The sequence below is a fragment of the Meleagris gallopavo genome, chromosome 5, assembly GCF_000146605.3.
Source record: "Meleagris gallopavo isolate NT-WF06-2002-E0010 breed Aviagen turkey brand Nicholas breeding stock chromosome 5, Turkey_5.1, whole genome shotgun sequence".
Lineage (NCBI taxonomy): Eukaryota > Metazoa > Chordata > Aves > Galliformes > Phasianidae > Meleagris > Meleagris gallopavo.
In genome coordinates, this window is record NC_015015.2 from 33,144,067 (window position 1) to 33,167,721 (window position 23,655).

Consider the following 23,655-nt stretch of genomic DNA (forward strand, 5'->3'; position numbering starts at 1 on the left):
TGCTTTAAGTCTAATTAGCCACTGTTTAAGAAAAGGATCAGGCCACATCTGTTGGTCACATCTGTGCAGCTGCAGCGTGTATTGTATGTATGTGCCCCCTGTGAAGTCACTGTTTCCATTACTGCGTGAGCTAACAGTTGATGTGTTCACTGCGGTCAACAGCGTGTGCGTCTGTTCTGTGACAGCAGCATTCAAACAACAAAGAATTTATGTAAAAATTAAATACAAAACTTTATTATTTCAAAAATTCCATTTTACTATCACAAATATAATTGTCTGTGCAAGCTTCCTATCAAGTATAGGAAAAACAAATCAGCACTCCAGCCTTACAGGTAGGATACATAGAATAGTATTTTCTTCTTGAAGTGAATTTCTCAGGGAAAAACAAACAAACAAATCCTGTTTCCTTAAGTAAGACTAAATGATATAAGAACAATAGGGACAGACTTTTTAGCAGTGTCTTTTGTGATAGGACAAGGGGAAATGGTCTCAAAATGAAAGAGAGGAAATTTAGCCTGGATATAAGGAAGATGTTTTTTACAATAGGGGTGGTGAGGTGCTGGAACAGCTTTCCCACAGGTGGTAGACAGCCTGTCCCTGGAGACACTCAGGGTCAGGATGGAGTGCTCTGAGCACCTGATGAAGCTGTAGGTGCCCCTGTTCGTTGCAGGGCAGTTGGATGAGATGGCTGAGATTCAACTCAAACGATTCCATGATTCTGTAAATCTACTCCAGAATAGGCTTTCAGGAGACTGCCTGTTTCTACAGTCTGCAAGGCCTGCATGTAAAGTCTGTAGTGATTCTACGCTTTGCTAGGACAGGAAAAAAATAACAGTAAGTATAAAACCGAACATAAAGCTCACTGATAAGAACAGGCCAAGTGGCTTTGGGTGGCAGTACCCCTTTTCCCTCACTCCTCAGAAACCAAACCAGCTCCATTGGTGCTCGGTCCCGACAACCAGCACTATTCTCAGACCCGTCCAGAATCCCAACACCCCACAGAATCCCACACCGGCAGCCCCCATCACGCCAACCGGGCCCACCATCGCAGGGACAGAAAGAGGCAGACGCCGAGCGCGCAGTGCCCGCTGCGTACGCCTCCCGAGAGTGGGCGGAGCGCGGGGCTGCGGGGCTCCGCCTCTACCGCCAGCCCTCCCGGGGCAGACCCAGCCGAGAGCCGATTCCCGAGATCTCGAATCTCCTCCCGCCGACCCAGTGAAGGCGGCCGAGAGCCGGTGCAATGGATGGGATGGTGGGCGGGGCGAGAGGCGGGCTCCAGACTTCCGGTACGCTGGCGGATGTTGGGATTTGAATTGTCCGTCAGTTAGCGCGGGCGGTTTCAGCACGGGGCCGCCGCCGGACCTCGCTGTCGGCCGCGCCGCCTTCGGGGTGAGTAACATCTTCGGCGGGCTGAGGCCTTCGCCTCGCTGCCGCCGGTCTCCTGATGCTGTCGGGGATAGAGAGACGAGGCGAGAGCGGGGCGGGGCGTTAGGGCGATTTAAAGTACGCCGCCTGTAGAGCGGGGCCTCTGCTTCCCCGCGAGCGAAGCGCAGCGGCGCGGTGCCGTCTCTCCGCCTCGGGCGGTTGCCGTCTGACTGCGGGGAGCGGGCAGCCCCGGAACTGCCGCGCTGCTGCTGCCAGGACAGGCGGTGCCCTCAGCTGTCCGAGGACGGAGAGAGGCGGGTCGGGGCCGGGGCTGAGTTCCCGTGAGACGCAGAGAATTACGTCTTCTCGACGTGTGGTGGGTCTGTGCTGTGGTACGAACCGCGATGTGATGCGGGACTCTGTCGTGTATAAATGTGGAGAGCACAGTCCGAGGGTACTTGGGAAGGTTCCGTGCAGCTTTGTTCATACTCCGTACTAATTGGGTACCTGAAATCCACCCTCACGGAGCCGTGCTTGTTTGTTTCTTTCCCTGCCATTAATTAAAAGAGAAAAGAAAAGTTAAAAACACTTGGCATTGTGGAGAACCATTAAGTTCTGGAACTTAACTGCTGTCATTCAGAGGCTTTTTTAGTCCGCTCTGGTAGAATAAATGTTTTATTTACATTTTCATTCTTGTAAACAGAGGGTGATAATGTGCTCCTGTCCTGCCGATAGACTAATACGAGCTCGCTTTGATAATGGGGAACCCACGCGTGAGCTCTATTCATGGAGCTCTGATGTTCGATTTTGCATCTCCTTTGGCTGAATTGCAGGATTCAGCTCCCTGAAGGAGTGCGAGGAATATGGGAAGGGATAAGGACTTTGTTGGTTGATTTTGCTGGAACCGGCACAAAGGGGAGGGAGGAAGGAGCTTTGCTTGTTTCCAGCCAGATGTGCTTTCTCACTTGGTACGGCTCTGTGCAATACAAAAGGTGTAAAACCGGTCTTGTGTGGTTTTATATGGAGGGTTTGTTTAGTGTGCCTGTGCTACCTTGTGGTAGGCTCAGAATTGTGAGAACTAGCAGTAAGCTAAGAACAGGGAAAATGTGTAAGCTGTGTTTTCTGCTCCCTCTGTCCCTAATTCGGTATCTTTATTTTTTTCATAATTTGGAAAAGAGGAAGTTTTTTTTTTTTTCCTGGGGAAAGGTGGAACCATATGTTCATGTGGCTGTTGGCACTTGCCGTAATCTATGTTGATTACATCAATGTTTATTTTCATTTTAGACGATTCTTTGTCAAACATCTCCTGTGGAAGTATTTAGTTCATCTTTAATGGCAGTGGCATAGAACAGAAGTCAGACCCAAGACTTCTGCCATCCATTTTTATTTTTCTTTTTCCTTGATACCACGCCTCACCTGCAACTTCATCCATGTGGCTGCAATACTGAATTTGCAAAAGTTTGCATAAGGACCATTTAAACAAAACTGTAAATAACAAAGCTCTGATAGCTCAGTCTGTCAGACTTCCAGTTTACATATGGAATTTATCAGTTGCCTCCTTGCTCCCTTGGCACTATTCAGGAGGTTATGCACCCTCCTGTGAGGTCAAGTGTGGACCTGGGGGCAGCTATCCTGCCTTGCTTGCCCTGCAAATCTCACACAAAGCATTCCCCAGCTCCTGAGAAAAGACAAGCTGTCTGTTTACAGCTGTGTACTTGAAAGACTTCAACTTTGCACTAGAGGAAGAGCAATATTCTTAGGACTACCATGAAGAAACACATTACCTTTACTTTCTTCATTAGCTGTTCACTTCCATGTATCCAGGAAGTGTGGAATGTGGGGAAGGCTAGGCCAGGTCCCTACATACCTGTGTTAATGTTTCCTGGAGATCTGGTTTTTAAGAGTATGTTGGAAGAAATGCAGGTTAAGTCAGGTCAGTGTTTCCAAACAAATTACTCTATTTCAGAATGTAAAATACGTAGTTCTGCTCTGTGCTGATTGATTCCCCTGTGTGCCTGTCTATTTTTGATTCCTCGTGTTTCTTTCTTTTTTTTGTAGTCTTTGATCGGGATTTCTTTGAATAAGATCCTGGGAACAGTGGAAAACTACCTCCACAATCACAGTTACTATCCTTCCCAGTATTTTTCTCCTAAATTACTCGTGTTAATACCATCTCTATTTGAGCAGGAGTCACTGTCACTGCCTTAGTTCTCCTTGGATCATTACTTCATTATTGTTGATGTTGAAAATAATCATGAACGTACAATTATGTATATGCATAAAATTCCAATTCACCAACTAGTTATTTTCAAAAGAGAAAATGTGTTTCTGGTGTTTTGAGGAAATAACCAACATATGTTTGGTGGTATGGGTGTATTTATTCTGCATCTTTCTTTTTGAATCTCCATCTCTCACAATAACAGCTGAATTCTAATACAGGTTCTTCTTGTTTTCATTTTAAAAACTTTACTGAGCTTTGGGATTTTTTTTCAATTTGGAATAAACTAACAGTGGTACATCATGTTAAGTCTTGATGCATTAGATGTATTTAACTCTTCATTTCTTTTTCATGACAAACAGCTTGAAGAACTCACTAGAATGAGTGAGAATAATTTTGACATTGAAAGCCCACGTAAGTAAGGCTTTAATCAAATAGTTATGTAAATCTTTAGTCTGCATATGAAATATCAATTATAAATCACCTTATTTTGACTGTTCCTGATGTTAGTGTATTGAAAATCTATTTTATATATCTGTTAAGAGTTGAAGGGAAGATATTCCCTGCCTGTACATGCTCGAGTATGCTGATGGGCGTGGAACGTCAGAAATAGGGAAATTCTCAAGGCTTCAGTTGACATTGATGTCTCTAGTTTTAAAATGTTTTGGAACTAATATGTTTTTAAAGTATTGCTTGTAACTTGACAGTCTGCATACTGTTTACTCTCTTCATGAAGATTATCACATAGAAATACAAAGAAGTCTTCATGAATTCTAATATGGTGACATCTTTATGTATTATACTAGAAAAATTAGAGGTCAAATATTTCACAGACTTGCACATTGTTGGCTGCTTAATAATTTTCTGCAGGTTTTAGGGAAGAACTTCTTGGTTGTGAGCAAAATCTTCTGAGTTTGCTTTGGTGATAGCTCTCTCCCAGATCAGCAGGCAGGTGGAACCAGTGGAGTATTTTCATGCTAGGAAGGAAGGAATAAATAGTAGACTTCATTACTTCTTTGTTTACTGTGGAATTCAGTATTTCACTGAGACAAAGATATTAATAGATAATTGTTACTGAATGATTTGAGACAAATAAACATGTTTGCATTTAAATATAAAAATCAAGTTTAATGAAGGATGCAGTGGACAGATCCCTGCCACTGTAAAGAGTCCTACAAGGAGTCTGCAAAGATGCCTTTTCTCTCCATACACTTGCTTCAGCATCAGATGCCTTAGCTGAATGTTCATCCCCTCAGTTCTGCTGCCCAGATGTGGCCCCGTAGTAATCTTGGAATGTAAAGGCTACCAGACAGTGCACTGAGTGTTTCTTACCTTATCACCAAGGGGAACTTCTTTAACACAGAGTCATTCTGTCTCTGGTATTTTTGCTTCCAGCCAGTTTAACCTTTTGTGCAGTCAGGTCTTCCTTCCCTCTCTGACCTTCCCTTCGTCACAAATTGCCATTTCCAAGTTTCCCCTTCAGTATCTACTGTCCTTTTTCCTGTAAGCTGCTTGAGGATGCATGTGGTTAAAAGCAATGAGTTGCTGCTTTATAACTGATTGATGTCGATTCCAGGACTCACTGATCCTAAACATGATTCTGTGTTTTAGCTTGTGTTCTCTGTGGACGGACAGATAACTGCCCTGAAAAGTACGGAGAAAAAAGGACTTATGTAGAATATAATCTCACTCTTCATAATTACTGTTTGGTAAGTATGTAGTGGTAGTATTATTATTTTAGCTGAAGAATAGTAAGTACAACAAGTATTAAATAGCTGTAACTTGTCTAAATAAGTTTGTTGTAAAACTTCAACTGACGGCATTGTAGCCTTGAAGGCTTGTGCCTAACAAGTGCTACATTTCAATGAATTATTTAGTTCATGTCTCCCAACCTGTCATAACAAAGAAGGTACATCTTAAGAGAGAGAGACCAGACTGCCACCTACATATTCACTTCTGTAAAAAGAAACAGTGTCAAAATGTGAAAATTTCCCCCTTTGTGGAGTAAGTGGGGTAAAGTTTTCATCTTTATTCATGTTTATCATTAGTTTGTGTTTTGAGTGTGAGCTTATCTCTTGACTGTACATAGGATGATGATGTCACTTAAATATGTCACTTTCAGTTTAGTAAGATGAAGCCTACTCATTATTCACAGCTATAGTATCTATTCAATAAAAGTTTGAGTTGCACAGTTATGGATATCAACTACATTTCAATATTTATCACATTTATCATTTTCCAAGATTCAAATTCTATTTATGCTACCTTTCAAATTCTAAACTTCAAGTTTTTTAGATGATTAATAGTTTGGATGTTAAATCCTTAAAAGATAAGGCAGAGTGGAAGTTTTCTGAAGTTATGTGAAGACAATTTTTCTTCAATCAGTTTTAATCAGTTGAAAAAAAATTTAGGTCTGTTTGTGGTAATCGTGTGTCACATATAGCCCAATGAAAAGGCAGAAGCAGCATCTTCTCATGATGGAGTAGAACAGCTAGGAAAGTGCGTGCTTGTAACACTGAGTATTATGAAGGTGTTATAGCATCAAATGACTGGCTTGTAAGTTATTTTTTTTATAAGGAGCTTCTTGTAGTTATCTTGTAGACTGTCATTCTGACAACTTAATAAAATCATGTTTGTTTTCTTTTTAAAAAGAAGTATATTATGAGTACTATAGAAAATGAGTTCTAGAAAGAGGCCAATTAGTGGTGTATATTAATTTTTCATTGCCAAATGCCTCACGTTTGGAAATGCATTCTTAATTGTTTTTGCTATGAAACTTAACATTTATTGGACTAAAAATATTGATTAAAAAATGTGTGGTTAGAAAATGAAACTGTATTGAGAGATATAGTTTCCAAAGAAGGAAAAATATATAAATATATATATAAATATATAAATATATATATATAAAAACTTGATATGATGCCTCCTTTATTCTTTTCAATCACAAGTTATGAAACCATCTACTTACTTGAAGTCTGCAGTGTAACTGCCTTATGAGATAACTATTTACTCTAAATTATCATCAAACAGTCCTGACTTGCCATAATACCAGATTCTGCTCTTATTTATTTCTCCTTTAAAGTGAACTACTTTTTCTTTGAGGTTGCACTGTGCACTCTGAATTAGCATAGATACTACTTACTGTGCCAATTATCTTCCCAACAAAATTGTCATTCACAGTAACTGAATTAATTTAATTTTATTTCTTCTGAAGCTTTGATGAAAATAATTGTTTAACAGTTATCTGAATGGGCCCTGTATTTTGAAATGGAAAATAAGATTCCATCTTGGGCTTTACAGGATGGCATAAACATTTTCATAGTATCAGTATCTTATTTTCATATTACTGGCTACTGAAATCTGTTGTTTCAGATCAGATGAGTATCATCTAAAGCATAGATGCTTTGAATTATTTTTATAATCATGTACGTATATAGATGGATTAGGTTACTTGGCTCTGTGCTATATCATCAGCATCAGGTGCTTGGAAATGTGAGTTAGTCATGGCAGACTAAAAGCAGTGATTTGGGAGACAGAAAGAGGGCCTTCTACTCTGTCAAATATTTATGTGTGAGCTTGTTTGACTAAATTTGTCTCTTCTGCTTGACAATACAGTGTAGATAATATCAAGTCTTTAGATGAAAGGTTTTAATAATCTGTTTTTGTAGTTGATGTCAAGTGGCATTTGGCAGAGGGGAGAAGAAGATGAAGGTGTAGATGGATTTTTGATCGAAGATATTAGGAAAGAAGTTAACAGAGCTGCAAGACTGGTAAGAATGATCTTTACAAGGGAAGAAAGAATAACTTTTCATTAAGCATATATGTAGTGTCATCTGCGGGGATTATTTTTGTCAACAGCCAGTGTGCTGAACCCATTCAAGCATCTGAATTTTACATTTCAGTAACAAAGGTGTTAGGTTCCTGGGAGCTGAAAAGATGATACATCTTGTAGAATTTGCTAATATTTTTATTTCTTGTGTGCGTTGTAGATGATCTAATGAGAGCAAAGCACGTACACATAATCCCTTATACTGAGTCTCAAACTGATCTGTAATTCTATAGATGCAGCTAAATTAACTACCAATAGAATAATTTGCATTTCAGCTTGCAGGTTACAATCAACATACATACAAAACAAAACCTAATCACATTATATGAAATAAGTGTCTTCTCTTTGAAATATGGGTAGAACACAGGAAAATAGTTATGCTTCAGATATTAAATGTTCTTCTTTCTAAAACATATTCTTCCCAGGTGTGTAATATCTGCAGGAAAAAGGGTGCTTCCATTGGATGTGTGGCTCCCAAATGTAAGCGAAGTTACCATTTTCCTTGTGGGTTACAAAAGGAATGTGTTTTTCAGTTCATGGAAGACTTCAGGTAAGTTTGGGGATTTTGTGTTGGCTTAGAGTTTTTTTTGTTGTTCTCAGTTCTATTTAGATAGGAGATCATTTGTTTTTTCATTTACGACCTTTGAGGAGGCTGTAAAAACTATAAATTATTAATTATCTGAGGAAATAAAAAAAATCTTAATTTGTGGAAAACATGAAAAGCAGGCAAGTGCATTGCATAAAAAGTACATATAAAATAAATTTTCAGCACTGTTAAAGAAGTAAAATGGTTGGGGTATGGTTTTGCATTTTTTTTTTGTATGTCTGCCTCCTGTGTGTAAAAATAGCTTTTTCCTCTCATTCCTTCCCTTGGTTTGTCCTGCCTGTACATTATAAGCCATTCCATTGTGTTTCCAAATGGAACTTCTAGGTCTGCTTATTACTGATTGATTGGAAAGAAATGAATTTTGTGTCAAATGTCTAAGTTAGGTTTTATGCTCTTTTACTATAATCTTTGCAACAGCTTGTCTGTAGTCAAACTGTTCTTAAGTGTGTTTGATTATGTTTTCATGCTGCCTATCGAAAACTAAGTTAGCAGGTGGATGGCAATCTGGGAGGCACTTAACTTTTAAATGAATATCTCAAACTTTACCATGAAGTCAAGCACATGTAAAAATAATGCATTTTCAGAAAGATTTATTCTAGAGCAGTGTATCTCCTCTATTTTCTTACTTTGAGCGTGAGCTAAGTTATAGAATTTATCACCCTAACTAGAACTTGTAGAGCCATTGTACGAGGTCAAAATGGATCCTTTAACATCATGGCAGCATGGAAACATGGGGAAAAAAAGGAGGTTCTAATCAAAGAATGGCTTGGGTTGGAAGAGACCTTAAAGTGTCACACCTTTTTAACACAGCATGGGATGCAGTAGGCCTTCCTGGCTACAAATGCACGCTGCTGACTTGTGTGAAAGGATTTCCAACCCAGTGAAGACAGAGACAAAGAACTCGAGTACTTCAGCCTTTTCCATGTCTGTTGAAGCCAGTTTCCCCTTCTAATTTATCAGAGAGGATGTGCATTCCTCCTCTTCTGACCAATGTACCTCAAGAACTCATTCCTGCTATTTTTTTTTTTGTGCATCCATCATCAAGTTCAGTTCCATCTGCGATTTGGCTTTCCTCATCCCACCTCAGTATGTCCAGATGGCATCTCTGTATTCTTCCCAGGCTGAGCGTCTCTGCTTCCACTGCTTGTACATGTCCCTCTTTTCCTTCAGTTTAATCAGCAGGCCCTTGTTCAGCCATGCCAGTTTCCTATCTTCTCTGCTTGATTTCTTATGCTGGTGGACATGAAGAGAGCTCTTGTGCTTTCAGAAAGGTGTCTCTAAAGAGCTACTATCTCTGCTCTGCTCTTTTATCTCTAAAGTCAGCCTCCCAGGGACCTCATTCAGTTATTCCCTTAACTGCCAAAAGTTTGTTCTTCTTAAATTCAGGGTCCTCATTCTGCTTTTTGCCAGGCTCAAATTCCTCTAGATCACAAATTCAACCAGATCACTATGTCCCAGACTGCCTCCAATCTTAACCTCTTTAATGAGCCCCTCTGTGCTGGCCAGTACAAGGTCCAGTAGCATTTCACAATGGGTTGGTCTGCCCAGTACCTTTCTGTTCTGGGAATTTATCCTCAGCAGACTCCAGGAGTCTTCTGGATTGCTTGCAGCCTACCCTGTCGCTTTCCCAGCAGACATCTGAGTGGAAGAAATTTCTCATCAGAATGAGAGCATGTGAGTGCAATGCTTCTTGAAGCCGATGCAAGAAGGCCTCATCAACTGGCTCTCCTTGATCGGGTAGCCCATAATATTCCCTGTCCATCAGATGACTTTTATTGTTTTGGTCCGAAAACTTAACCCACAAGCTCTCAGCCTGATTGTGGCTGTTTTTTAGAGGCACCTCTTCACAATCTGGCCATTTCTTAACATAGGGGGCAACTCCTCTGCCCTTTTTGCCTTGCCTGTCTCTTCTGAAAAGCTTGTGGTCCTCAGTTATTGTGCCCCAGTTGTGTGCAATTCTTGTCCCACTGTGTTTTTGTTGTAGTAAGTAGGTCATAGTTTTCTAATTGCACCTTGGCTTCCAACTTCTCCTTATTTCCTGTGCTGCGTGCATTGATGTAGACAGGAACAATAATATTTGGACCAAAAGAAATACTGACAGACAGGAATATGTCATCCTCATAATATACCAGGTATAAGTTGGCAATGCACTTCTTCCATTTGTTGTTCTATTGCCTTGATGCCTTAAACAATTTATCTTTGCCTTTCATCTTGCCTAATAGTGTATTTATTTATGAATAACAGGTGTGATAGGAAGTTCATTTTGCTATCTTCTATTTTTATGAAGAAAGTTCTTAAAATATTTTTTTTGTGAGGGAACCTTGTGTTATCATTTGTAGATCTTACTGTTGGGAACATAAACCAGTTCAAATCTTTTCGGATAAAGAATCTAGAGAACCTTCGCAGTGTACAATATGCCTGGATTTGGTTGAACATCTTCCACTGTACAGTGTGTTGAGAAGTCCTTGTTGTAAAAATACTTGGTTTCATCGAGAATGCTTGCAGGTAACCCAGGTTCTTATGTTATTTTTCCCCTCCATCCATGGAAATCACAGTCTGATTTTTAAAAATAAACAGCTGCTTAAAATCACATAAAATTATTTGGAGATAATTTGCAAGCACACGCTGCTGGCTCATGTCCAGCTTTTTGTCCAGCAGGACCCAACTCCAAGTCCTTCTGTGCAGGGCTGCTCTCAAGGAATTTTCTAGTAATCTGTATACATATCAGGGTGGGGCAATCCTGGATACCTTGCACTTGTCCCTGTTGAACCTCATAAGGTTCTTGTGGGCCCACTTTAAAACTCTGTCCAAGTTACCCTAGATGGTGTCCCTTCTGTTGTATCAACCGCACCACTCAGTTTATTGTCATCAGCATGCCTACTGAGGGGGCACTCAACCCTCTGCCTAGGTCATTGATAAAGACGTTGAAGAGGACGGGTTCCAAGACTGACCCCTGGGAGGCACTACTCATTGCTGATTTCTACCTGGACATAAAGCTGTTGACCACAGTCCTCTGGCTGTGACCGTGCTACCGATTTTAATTTTTTTTTTAATCCATTGAATAGTCACCCCTTTGAATTCATCTCTCTCTGATTTAGAGATAAGATGAGGTGTAGGGCCATGTCAAAGGCCTTGCATAAGGCCAGGTATAGGACATCAGTTGCCCTTTGTTTACCAGTGCTGTCATTCCATCATAGAAGGCCACCAGAGTAGTTCATATGTCCATTAAAGGAGGATGAAATAGCATTTGCTTCAAAATTAAGTGACATCATGACTGTTATCAGAGCTAAAATCTGTGTCAGGACAGCATCCATGGGTTAATGATGCAAGAAATATAGTAGAGGTATAAATACAACATCTGTTGTCATTCAGAGATTGGTAATAATTCAATAACTAGTTTGGTTTTCTGTTTTTCTCCTTTTTTTCCCCATCACAGTATCAAGCTTTGAGTGCTGGGATATTTTTCTTTAGGTGCGCAGTATGTAATAACAAGGACAAATTTCAGAAAGAAATGTTGAGAATGGGCATACACATTCCAGAGAAGTAAGTAACTTGATAAATAATCAATAATACTTACTATACAAGCTTACTTTGACAAGTAGTAGAAACTTTATTTATTTTTCTTATTGCTGTTCTATAGAATTGCATCAATGAGTATGTCAAACTACTGATCTACCTTCCATGGTAGAATTGTTTTGGTAGGGAGCAGCACATTTCCTATTAGTTATGCAGCAAAATTGTCAAAAGCTAGACTAGTTAGACATTGAGCAGGAAGCTCTGGAAAGTCACTTTTAATGTTGTGATTAAACCAGGGACCTAGCTAAAAGATCAAAACAATTCTTAAATATGATAATTTGACATTAATGTAGAGATTGATAACAAATGTATTTTCTCATCTAAGTTCTTAAATTATCTGAGCTGTTGCCCAAACAGTGTTACAGTCCATTGATTACTCAGCCATACAGCTTCTCCCCAGGGACTGCTAAGGGTACGTTTAGTATAAAAACTGCTTCTAAAATTCTGTACTGTTTTTTCATAAGTTTCTACAATTTGTTGGGGCTCAGAATAAGACAAAGTGATCACGTTTCTTTATTGAAAGAATTATTCTTTAACTACTAGTATCTTTTGAGACTGCTGCTAATTCTCTCTGGAAACAGAAACTCCAGATTTTGGAGAGGATGAAGAATCAGAATATGTGATGAAGTGTGTCATAATGGCTTGGAAACTACTGACTCATTTTTCTTAACAGTATTTTGAGTAAATTGCCAAAACAAGTACCTGTGTCTGCTGTGAGAGTAATACATGACAGAGCAAATACACATCAGGGTCATGAACAAAAAAAAAAAAACAACAACAACAAAAAACTTCAATCAAAGAAACATTTCAGAGTAACAGTCTGTCAGTTTGTATTTTACAATAGTAATTTTATTATTCCTACTTCAGGGTTTCCCTGGATACTGGAAAATAATAGTAGTGTGTTTCTGCTGTGAGAATCCAAAGAAGTGATAAAAGAAATTGAACAGGAAAAAAAATTATATTGTCAGGTTTTCTGGGCTAGATAGTGATGTGATAACAGTAAGACAAATCAAGTGAACACTTATGGATTTAGAGGCTCTTTTCAGATAGGTAGTTAGTATCTTGACATCAATTAATTCTATTTCATCCTAGATTTTATTTTGCCTCCTCATTTTGTTTAGTTGTTGCCTAAATTGTTATCTAATTGGAACGTTTTCATGTGCTTATTGCGTACACATTTTCCAAAAGATGAAATAACCCACTTAAATAATCAGAAACAAAGTTGTAGTAACAGGTTCTCTGCCCTGTTTATAGAGATGCATCTTGGGAACTTGAAGACAATGCTTATCAAGACCTGCTGCAGTGTTATCAACACTGTGACATTAGAAGATGTCTCTGCAAGAATGGAAGAGACTATAACAAACCTGATAGGTATGACAGCTTTTGCAGGAAGATGATTTGGGATGGACTTCTTATTTAAAAACTGAAGAAAGCTGTAGTATTTTTCTGCACTGGGTTTTAATTTCAGCTCAAGACTCCATTTATAAGTAAAGTTTATTTAATTCCTGGTAATAGCAATATTTAAATACCAGTTTTCTCAAATTCATCAGCTTATAAAAAGCTAGAACGTGGCTGTTTTTTATTTGCACCTAGGAACTGAGTACATATTGTTTGAAGAAGTTCCCCTTTATGATTTACAGTCTTACCAGATTGCTGAATTATGCCTTGTGAATTTACTGCCTCGATTATATTTACTGTTGAATTTTACTGTTCAATGTTCCTGTTTTTTTACTAGTCTCATTCTTCTGTATAATTCTAACATAAGTTTTTAATTTTAGTAAGTGGGAAATAAAGCGTTGTCAGTCTTGTGGTTCCCGTGGAACTCACTTAGCCTGTTCATCCATTAAATCATGGGAGCAAAACTGGGAGTGTGTGGAATGCAGAAGCATCTTTGCAAAAGGTAATGTTATGAATGCGATGGCGACTTGCTAATGGTAATATTTAATAATATATGTTCACACTTTGCAGCTAGCAAATCGATTAACTTGATATATTTCACCATGCAGGGAAATACAGCAAACGGAAAAAGCATTCTTTGGCTCCCTCAGAAAAGATGGATGGGACAACTTGTTTGCTGGAAGAACCATCTCCAAAGCTCCCTCGGCAATCACCTGGATCTCAACGCAACCGTCTTCTCCAGTGTGTAATCTTATAGCAGAAAAGAGATTGTAACATAAAATAGTATTTAAACATAAAGAGGTGATGGCTTATTTTGTAGGAGAGACTTCTTACACTAATTTGCAAACTACTCAAGTTTGAACAGGAAGTTTTGTGACTCCAGTTTTGAGTAAGCTGTGAACTCTGTAAATTTGCTACAGTAATTCATGTTGGATGGCATGTAAACCAATTCTTAGTTTGACTAAATTAGACGTTTGTAAAAGGAATTCTTAAAATTTAGAGGTCACTTTGAATGTACAAATGGCCAAAGTTAAAGCTAAGGTTCTTTACCAGTATATTTCAGTGTTAAGTGTGATAGAAGTCTAGTTTACTGACATCATTTATAAATCTTGTGTTCTTCTGCAGTAATAAAAGTTTCCCAAGACTGTAGAATCAGGAATTCAATGTCTTATGTAGGATGCAACTAAAAACTGATCTTAAAACCGCCTCATAATAAAACACTGAATTATTCTTTGTAAAACTGTAATTCAGGTGCTGGTGGACTTCATCTGAATGAGCCAACAAATAAGTTTTTGGTACTGAAACAGTGGGAAAAGTATATTGCTACCTTCAAATCAGAAGTGATTATGTATTCTTTGGTTGTAGCTCTTAAAGTATTTTTTTGCTTATAGATCACCAAAGATAATGTGCCAGAACAACTTGTCACCCTGCTCACTCCTAGAACTTCCAACATCCAATAGAGTGGCAATGTCTTTATCTCCACTGATGTCAAACAGGAACTGCTCCCTAAGGAAAAAGTACTTTCTTCTTTTCTTGTACATCAAAAAGCAATCTAGCACATGTCTTTATACATATTTTGTGCACAACATGATGTGTGTGCATGTGTTTTATGTATGTATAGTTAGTTATTAAGTGTATGTGGGTGTATGTTTATCTATAGTCACTGAAATAATGAAGTGAGTACACTGAAGATTCAATTTTATAATGCCATCCACTATTTTCAAATACTAGGGCACAGGTAAGGAAGAATCTGTGTATTTTTAAGTAAGATAGCAAGGTGATCAAAACTCAAAAATACATATTTGCTCTTAAGGAACCATGGCAAGCCATTCGTGAAAAGGACTAAGGAGTAAAAAGAATTCTGTTTTCTTCAAATTAAACATCATTAATTTTCAGTGTTTTTGTGTTTACACCATAAAGGGTAGCTTGTCAGTTTACTAAAATCAGAGGTAAGATAACGTGTTTTAACAGAATATTCGGTTCAAGGATACAAAATTATTTGTAGCGTGAATTTGTATTTGTGAATTCTACCTGTATGTGCCACAAATTCTCATGAAAGAACTAGTTACTTCCAGTGCACAGTGCACTTTTAAGTAGTTTTGGTGGCAATTTAAAATGTGGCTGCTGCAGTAATTGTTTTAATGGGAACTGAGCATTTTTTCCTCCTCTACTCAAATACATTTTTGATCATAGCGACAGAGATGTATATTAGCTAATAGTTCATAGTGTTCTAACTTTAACACAAACATGGTACGCTCTTCAATTTCTCACTTGTTCTGCATTGTTCAAACACAGAACAGTGATGTGAGAATTGTGTGACACCTCACTGGTGTAACTTGAAATCAGAAAACCAATCGTGTTATGCCAAGGTAATTATTTCTACCTTTTTTTTTTTTCCCCTAGCTCTTAGTCGTAGTTTAAAGTAATTTGCCACTCCAGAGTTAAAATTTTAGGAATCTACTCCAAATGTTTTACTGGTGTAATTTGACAATACCTAAATGTGCTGAAATGTTTAGAGTTTTTCTTAAAAAGATTTTACATTGCTGTTTGTAAAACGTGTTCTTCAGGAATCGTAGATTTGATCTGGAAACGTCTGCAATTTTTTTGTAGGCATTTAAGAATGCAAAGAAAGGAAGCTTCTAATATACTGAAGGAGTTAAAGCATCAAATTAATACAAAAACTACGAGGCTTAACATCAATACAGAAAATATCTGGAAGAGTGCTTTAAAAGGATTTAGACAGCGTAACTTCAGACCTACAAACACCATTGAAGTGAAGTTCACAAAATGCAAAAACAGAATAAAAACAGATTCTTTTACTGGGTCAAAACACCTTTTCTTCCAGTTACTAATGTTTCATATTCAGAATTCATCACTGTTTGAGGGCTCTTCTGCAAAGAACTTGTCGGTTGACCCTCAAGGTAATTAAATACTTTTCCATAATTAAGAACTGTGTTGCTTCAAAGGTTTTTTATTGTTCAACCTGTGTGATTGTTAGTTCATTATAGCCCTGAAAGGATAGAAGCAGTTTTTGTGGGTTTTTTTTTTTTCTTTTCAGGCTAGAGAGGTTGGAATTGTAAACGTTTAAATTCACCACTGTTTGCTTTTAAAATAAAAGAATGCTTGGTGAGTGTGAAATGTTAATAACTGCCAGGAGAAAAATATTGCATGTTAATAGACTTCAAACTTCTTGGGTCTTGTTCTCTGTAAGTGAACTTCTTCCTTTCTGATTCACTATTGGTGTTACTTATTTTTGTTTCATTGAGATTTCTAGAATATTTATCTCTAAAGATCCAAAGCCACCTTGAGTTCTTGTCCTTCAGAATTAAACGTGCATTGGATACCAAGTGGAAATGATAGTTAGATCTCCAATCTCAACACTAGCTGGAGAAGCTGCAGTAAAAGAACCGTGGTACTCTTAAATAAAAACTACCACTTTTACTATTTCAAGCAAGAGCAGATGATAAACTTAGTGCAACATTTCCTATAGTAAGAGTGAATTAAAGTATTTATTTTAAAAATTACTTTAGGTGTATATGGTAAAATATTTGTTTCATTTGCAGCTCTAAAAGAGAACCTGTATTTTGAAGCTGGCAAAATGATTGCAGTTTCTCTAGTTCATGGTGGCCCATCTCCTGGTTTCTTTTCCAAAGTATTGTTTGATTGTCTTGTCTATGGTCCAGAGAATGTGAAGCCAAACTTGGATGATGTTACTGATGCTGGTGTAGCACAGACAATAAAAAAGGTAAATAAAGCTACGCTTACTGGAGAATTCCTATGTGTTTGGATATGAAGAGAAGCTTATAAAATACAACTTCAGTTCAAATTTAAATGTTCATTCTCACTCCCTTCCCCTCATAAAAATGTGTCTATGTTACATATATAAGCATGAAATAAATTCCTGCTTTTATCTTTGCAGATAAAATATTCAGAGACTCTGTCCAGCCTACAGTCAACTGTGCGTGACTGCTATGACTTCCTTGCTGCTGCTGGATGTTTAAGACCTATAACAGCTTTACGTGATAAGGATATACTTGTGAATGACTTACTGATCCATCATGTAATCAAGAGAATTATTTCACCTTTAGAAAGGTTTGTTTTGTTTGTGAGTTTTCAAGCTTCCTTTATTTTTCTTACTAAAACTAATGTATGTCACTAAATTTCACAAGTTTGTGAATATCTTCCATTTAAGTGAATAAAACATACAAGTTTGTTAGTTTAACTGAAAGACTGAAACAATTACATCTGTTTAATTTTTGTCGCAAATGTTTGATAACCTAGTTTGTTCTACTAAGTCACTGTCCTTTTTTTTTAATATTATGAAGAGGGGAGGTTGACAGCTGTAGTGCAAAGGTTTACAAGATCTGTAGCTTAAATTCAGTTGTAATTCAGAAATATTCAAATGTAGAGACTTTTAATTTTAGAAGTGCTTAAACATGTTTAGAATTTCAATATGGTTTGTTTATTCTAACTGGGGAGTCTGTCTGTGACAGTATAGTTGTGATAATGTGTGCAAGTACAAATTGGCTGGTTTACAGTGTAAACATTGCTTGCATTCATGTTCCTATGTGAATTAGCTAGAAGAGGACACTTGCAGCTGTTGACTATTTTTTGATTTGACCTCTGGCCTTATGAATCTAAATTACTCATGCATTCAGAAAAAATGCATTGGATGCTAATTTTTGAATAAGTACATCAAGATTTGTGATGTTATCTTTGACAGATTTTAATCAAGTGAATCTCTGAGACGTATGAAAAACTAATTTTGAATGTGAGGGTTTGTATTTTTAATAAATTAAACTTAAGGATGGTAAGAGCACAGTTAGTTACTTACTGGCTTTCTGATGCTTCTTTGTTTGTTTTTCCACTCCCTCCCTCTCTTAGTTTTAGGCAAGGTTTGAAAACCCTTGGTCTGCTAGAGAAAATGGAAATGTATCCAGATGCTTTTTCTAGCTTATTTTGCCACAAACCTGAAAACCTTTCGGCAGAAGCTCTCTGTGATCTCTTTACAATCCATTGCTCACCAGATGTAAACGAAATTGGAGGTGCTGATTTTTGGATGGGTTATTTGCAAGATGTGGAAAGTGAGTAACTCCTCCCCCCGAGCCTTTATTTCCTATTCCTGGGCATTCAATTGCTGATAAACATAGGGTTTGGTTTTGTTTGTTGTTGTTGTTGTTTTGTTTGTTTTGTGTGTTTTTGTTTTTTGTTTGGAGTTTACTCCAGTAAAACAAAGTTTTCAGTTGACTGTCACTACCTAATTTTTTCCCCTCACTACCTCTTCCTAACCAATTCTAATTTCTGAAACTGTTTGCCACCTGTAGTAAAACTTGAGATCAGTTTATAAAAGAAAATTTAACCACCTTTCTTTGACTCCGCTGTGAACTAACTAATTTCAAAAACTATCAGAAACCAGTAACAACTAAAAATCTCTTCCGTTGTCCTAAGATTTCTCAGAACTAATGCAAGCAAACTTGGTTTTGGTTTTGTTTGTGTGGGTGTTTTTTGTTTGGTTGTTTTTTGTTTTTGCTACAGTCTTTCCTCTTTGACCATAGTATTGAACATTCACCCAGCATATTAATCTGAGGTTCCCTGATTTCATTTTTTCCTTTCTAGCACATGGAGGGATATGGCTTAAGAGTAAAAAGCAATGACTGACATAATCTACGTGGTTTTTTTTTTTAGGTGGTGAGTCTGTTGTGACATTACAGGATATTCTATTCTTTGTAACTGGTTGTTCTTCTATACCGCCTATTGGTTTCGATCCTGAACCTACTATTAAATTTCTGCCTGTACATTATCCCATTGGAAACAGACTCCTTAATTGCTTAGAACTTCCAATAACAAGGACATATGAGAATTTTAAAAATAAAATGGAATTCACTATCAGAAACACATTAAGAGGCGAGAGAGAATAAATATTTTTGCTACTAAACCGATCATTGGAAACTTCAGCTTTCTGTGGGAGTGTCTGCTGGCAAGGTGCCTTTTATGTTCTGATGGTATGCTCTATGTCTTTTACCATTTGTCCTCCAAAGATACGGTGGAAGTACTAATCTTGTAAAATGGAAAACTGTTTTCAGATGAAAGTCAGTTGGTTTGGGTGGTGGTGTTTTTTCAGTCATCTCCTTGGTTAGAAATTGGCTTTTCCAGCCCAGCAGTCTTTTGCAGTCTTATTCAGAATGGGTATTTTTGTTCTAGACATAAATGGGATGTTACCAAACTCTGGAGCATTTTAGCAATTTCCTAGAAGTAAGTGGATTGTATGCACACACTTCTCTTTCAGTCAAAGCAGTTTTTGGATTTTTTAAAGGTAACTGCTGTAGAGCTTTGTCTCAAGTAAAATTGATAGCATGCTTCAGTTCTGCGTTACTATTTTCAGTTAACTGCTTTCATGTTGATTCATTTACGCTTTGATTATTATAAACCTATGGAAGTTAGGGTTTAGGCTGTTGTGTTCAATGCATTAAAATGTGACCTTAATTTAGAGAAGATCAAGGCAAAATAATAAGGAGCAAGAAGAAAATGTGGTTGAATTTGAGTTTCTGCTGTTGAACAAAGTCTTTGGCATTTGCACCCTTACTGATTCTGCTGCTATATGGTAGTTAGCTTTTACTATTATGACTATACATGTAATTAGAAGCTTGAAGTAGGTCTCCAACATGCAACTATAGGTGAGCTTTCAAAATGAAATACAAAAAATTTGCTTATTAGAAGAAGATATTGAATTTTCTTCCATGGAACTCAGTATTTTCAAATGAATATGCACTAAAGTTATTTGAATTGCAGGTAGTCTACCATCAGGCCTATTATTAGTGCCTAATGCTTCTCTAGCTTTTGTTCTAAACACTTCCTTTTCAATTTTAGATGCATTTTAAGCAACTGTGTAAAATGTCTTAATTCTGCAGTATTTGTATAAATAACATTAAGCCATAAATGATCAGTAGTTAAATCTCTATGTAGTAACACAATGATGATAGAACTATGAAACTGAGAAAAAAAAAAAATTAAAAATTTATTTTTAACATATGCAGGCCTCTTTTCAGAATTACATCTTTCTTTACTGTCAGTTTGGTCATTTAAACTGCATCCCTAGCAAAACTCTTTCAATATATGTATATAGATAGATATGTCTGTACTGCTTTCTTTTTCAATGTCTTGGCCAGAAAGTACACTTAAAGTTGATTTATAAATTGATAGGTAGTTTTTTAAAAAAAAAACCAAACAAACAAAAAAACAGTTTCACGTTCTGGTTCATTACTGCTTTCCTCTCATTAATAAATTGTATTAGTGAACGCCAGGTGTGTGGCAGTGTACTGCAACTGAAGACCTGTGTAAGTGGCAGTTCCTTTCACTACATATGGTAAGACTGGGTGTTTATGTTAAGCAGTTCATTTAACATTATGCGGGTATTTATAAACCTTTCTTAAATTGCTACAGCATCTCCATTTCTTTTTTCTTTTATATAGACCCATGAAAGTGTATGCTGCTTATTTTTGCATTTCACAGTCTAAATAAATTATGCCAAAGGTTAGGTCAGGCATTTTTACATTTTTCATTTGTTTCAGATATTTTAAAAGTAATTATAAAAATCCTTTCATTTTAATTTAAAGAATATTATATATTAAAACAGGACTATTGATGCTTTCCTGGTTCTGAAACATAAACATTATAAAGTCAAACAGAATCTGAAGGTGCTAATGAGAATATCATTTGAATCACTTACATTCCAAGTTTTTTAATCATTCTTTTATGATCTTTTTTCTCCAATAGTATGCCACACTTGTCACTTTTTCTGGATTTCTGAATGCTAAATTGCCACTTAATTCTTACTTGGCTTCAGAATAATCTGTTACCAGCACAAATAAGGCAATCTGTTGCAAATTGATTTGCTTAATGAGGGCTTGTATTGGGTTCATTCTTTTTGTTTTTTTAACACAATGAATCTCTATAGATAGGATATTTTACTTTAAAATTGAGTGTACTCAATGCAGTATTCTTTTTTTATTGACTAATTTAGAAATTAACATTTTGTAATATTAGGCATTTTTTTGGACTGGAAGTATTGAACTTGTTGCAAGCAGCATGTGGATAACTTTGAAAGTCAGTTGCTGAATTTTTGGTACCTGCATTAGGAGGGGAAGCGGTACAGAAAGTGGAACTAAATAAAATAAACTGTGTTTTAAAACCTTCTGTAGATGAAGAAATAGTAATGTCATGTGAATACCAGGCTTCAAATGTATCCAAGATTAAAAATAGGGTTCCTTTTTATAGCTTATCAGTTTTGAGTTCATCAGTTCATATTTTTTTTTATATATAAAGAATTAACCTATTAGTCAGCTGTGAGAGAAGTCCTGAGTTACAATGTACAGTGTTAAGGAAGCATACAATGCCGTATCAAAACAGAATTCGCAAAATACTCAAGTCTTTAATATTGCATGTAAACATTTTTCTGATTGGGAACTTTTTCTCATTCTCATTTTCTAATACTGGTGTGCATATCTAAGGTTGTCTTTCCTTCCCTGTAGGTGTGATTTGCTCTCTCTAGACACTTTAATAAAATCCTAGTTTTATTCAAATTGTATTTCTAAATTCTATTGTAGAGAAGAATTTCCTTTTCTGTTTTTCTCTGCATGCATTTATAGATACCAATCTTAAATTTACTCGAAGTTTCTATTAAAATTATGCCATTGAACAAGCTGACTTCTAATTCATGAAAACACAGAAAAGTCTATCTTATTTGAAAATTTCTGGAGCAATTTCTTTAGCTATAATGTTCGCCAGAATTTAATTGGTAAAGTAGGTCACTGAAGTGCAATACTATTGAGTTATTTCCTTATTTTACAAAAATGTTAACCTGAGGCACATTGGAAATTAGGGAATTTAAGGATTTCTATAACAGAAGAAGAACAAACATGTATGCATTAGTGGTTTTGGCTTTAAAGAAGTTTCGTCTTGTGTAGGATTTGTCAGGGCAGATTGTCATCTCTCACTTGACTGTAAGTGAACTACTATAGACCTCTGTCTTGTGTTTGATTGGCCAAAGAACTTCTCTCTTTCTGCATCAAACTCTCCCTCTTCCTCCTCCCAAATTCCTTCTGGAATCTGTGCATCAAATAAGCTATTTTCTAGGGTGATTCTTTTTTTTTTTTTCCCTAGTAAGCAATACTAGGTTAGTACTCGTGTTTTTAGTATGGTCTCTTAATAAAGCATATATAACTTCAAAACCACACAAATACTTTAAATCTATGAAGACCAAGCTGTAGAAACTTAGTGATTCATGCAAAGGGTGCTTAATTAAAACAAGCTGTTAGCATTTTAAATTGGTTTGTGAAAGAAATATTTTGCAAAATGAGAAGGAATTGATATCAGTTTCTACTTGAAGTCTAAAGCTCACTAATGTGTTCAGTTCTCAGTTGAAGACTTCAGAATTTTGGGAGGTTAAACTAAAATGTTGAACAGAGTGTTAGAGTCATTAATTTTGGGAGAATATTTTTTACTTGGATAGTGGTGAATCACTGGAACAGGTTGCACAGTGGATGCTTCATTTCAGGAGGCATTCAAGGCCAGGTTGGGTGGTTCCCTGGGCAGCCTGTTCTGGAGGGTGGCAGCCTTGCCTACAGCAGGGGGGTTGGAACTGGAGAGTATTTAGAGTCCCTTCCAACCCGAGCCATTGTATGATTCTATTCCATGATTCTATGATAATTCAGTCATATTATGCATATGTGTTTTAAAAATAGCATCAAAAATCTTACAAAAATTTCATTCAGATGAGACTGGAGGCTACAGAATATGCTTTTAAAGTTTATATTAATTCTTACTCTGTAGTAAAGCATTTTACAGCTCAGGTTTTACTTTTTTTTTTTTTTACCGAGAATAATTGTTTAAAAAACAAAACAGAAAAATTTAAGTATCTTAGTGTGTATGGAAAACTAATCATAATAATATTGTTTGTATAAAAAAAACCCTAATTTTGTATTGCGTGAACTGTTTGAAAGTTACTGTTATTAGAATGTTATGCCATTAATTATAGTTTTGTAAATACTTAAAACTCCATCTCAGTCAACTGCAGAATCGGTGCCTGAAGTGTTGCAGCTTCAAGCAGTAAGTGACAGGTGTAGCATCAGTGTTGAAATACACAATTGTGGGGAGACAAATGTCATGTATATGTTTGAAAGTGCAATAAAAGGTTAAATTACCATGTTGTATTAAATGGGACTCTTTGCTACTTTGCTTTTGTTCTTTGGGTTTTAGTTCTAGAAGAGCTGTTGCTGTTTTCTTCTGGTTGCATTAGCTTCTGCTACACATGCTGAGTAGGTTGCTCCCAAAGTAAGTTCATTTCTGTGGAGACTACAACAGATAGAGTGCAATTAACCCTCTTTGATACAGCAAATTCTCTGCTCCAAACCACTATTTATCGACATAATCACTACCATTAGCTATGCATTTTGCTAGTGATGAAAAGGGGCTGCAGAAAAGAACTTCAATGACATACTTTTGCTTCCTCTGCTCTTTCAAGTCAGAGGCCATTTTGTCAGACACACTGCTGCCAACAAAATAGAATGGAATACTGGTGGGAAAGTTCAGCTCCTGCCATGCTCAGCATCACCTCTGACATCATAGGCCAACATAATAAAATAGGAGGCATTAATTTCGAAG

At 36.9% G+C, this 23,655-nt stretch overlaps 1 protein-coding gene across 4 annotated transcripts; it reads left to right on the forward strand.

The window, feature by feature from the left end:
- The first annotated feature begins 1,305 nt into the window (after window positions 1-1,305).
- Window positions 1,306-20,925, forward strand: G2E3 (G2/M-phase specific E3 ubiquitin protein ligase). Of its 4 annotated transcripts, XM_003206557.4 has the most exons (16): window positions 1,306-1,389; window positions 3,946-3,997; window positions 5,195-5,292; window positions 7,255-7,356; window positions 7,841-7,965; window positions 10,362-10,527; window positions 11,459-11,565; window positions 12,853-12,969; window positions 13,377-13,498; window positions 13,605-13,737; window positions 14,388-14,513; window positions 15,607-15,917; window positions 16,560-16,741; window positions 16,916-17,088; window positions 17,881-18,080; window positions 18,682-20,925. In XM_003206557.4, exons 2-16 carry the CDS (start codon window positions 3,964-3,966, stop codon window positions 18,912-18,914), a joined length of 2,229 nt encoding a protein of 742 aa, XP_003206605.1. In that variant the 5' UTR covers window positions 1,306-1,389; window positions 3,946-3,963; the 3' UTR covers window positions 18,915-20,925. The 4 variants fall into 4 exon arrangements, with proteins under 4 accessions (XP_003206605.1, XP_010709942.1, XP_019471246.1 ...); XM_010711640.3 differs by lacking the exon at window positions 14,388-14,513; XM_019615701.2 differs by lacking the exon at window positions 3,946-3,997 and having other exon boundaries at window positions 1,316-1,389.
- The last annotated feature ends 2,730 nt before the right edge of the window (window positions 20,926-23,655 follow it).

Bases quoted from the DNA above. Each gene is read 5' to 3' on its own strand.
- G2E3 (XM_003206557.4), top strand. From the start codon at position 3,964: ATGAGTGAGAATAATTTTGACATTGAAAGCCCAC. The intron at 3,998-5,194 runs GTAAGTAAGGCT...TCTGTGTTTTAG, and splicing joins TTTTGACATTGAAAGCCCAC to CTTGTGTTCTCTGTGGACGG. The intron at 13,738-14,387 runs GTGTGTAATCTT...TTTTGCTTATAG, and splicing joins CAACGCAACCGTCTTCTCCA to ATCACCAAAGATAATGTGCC.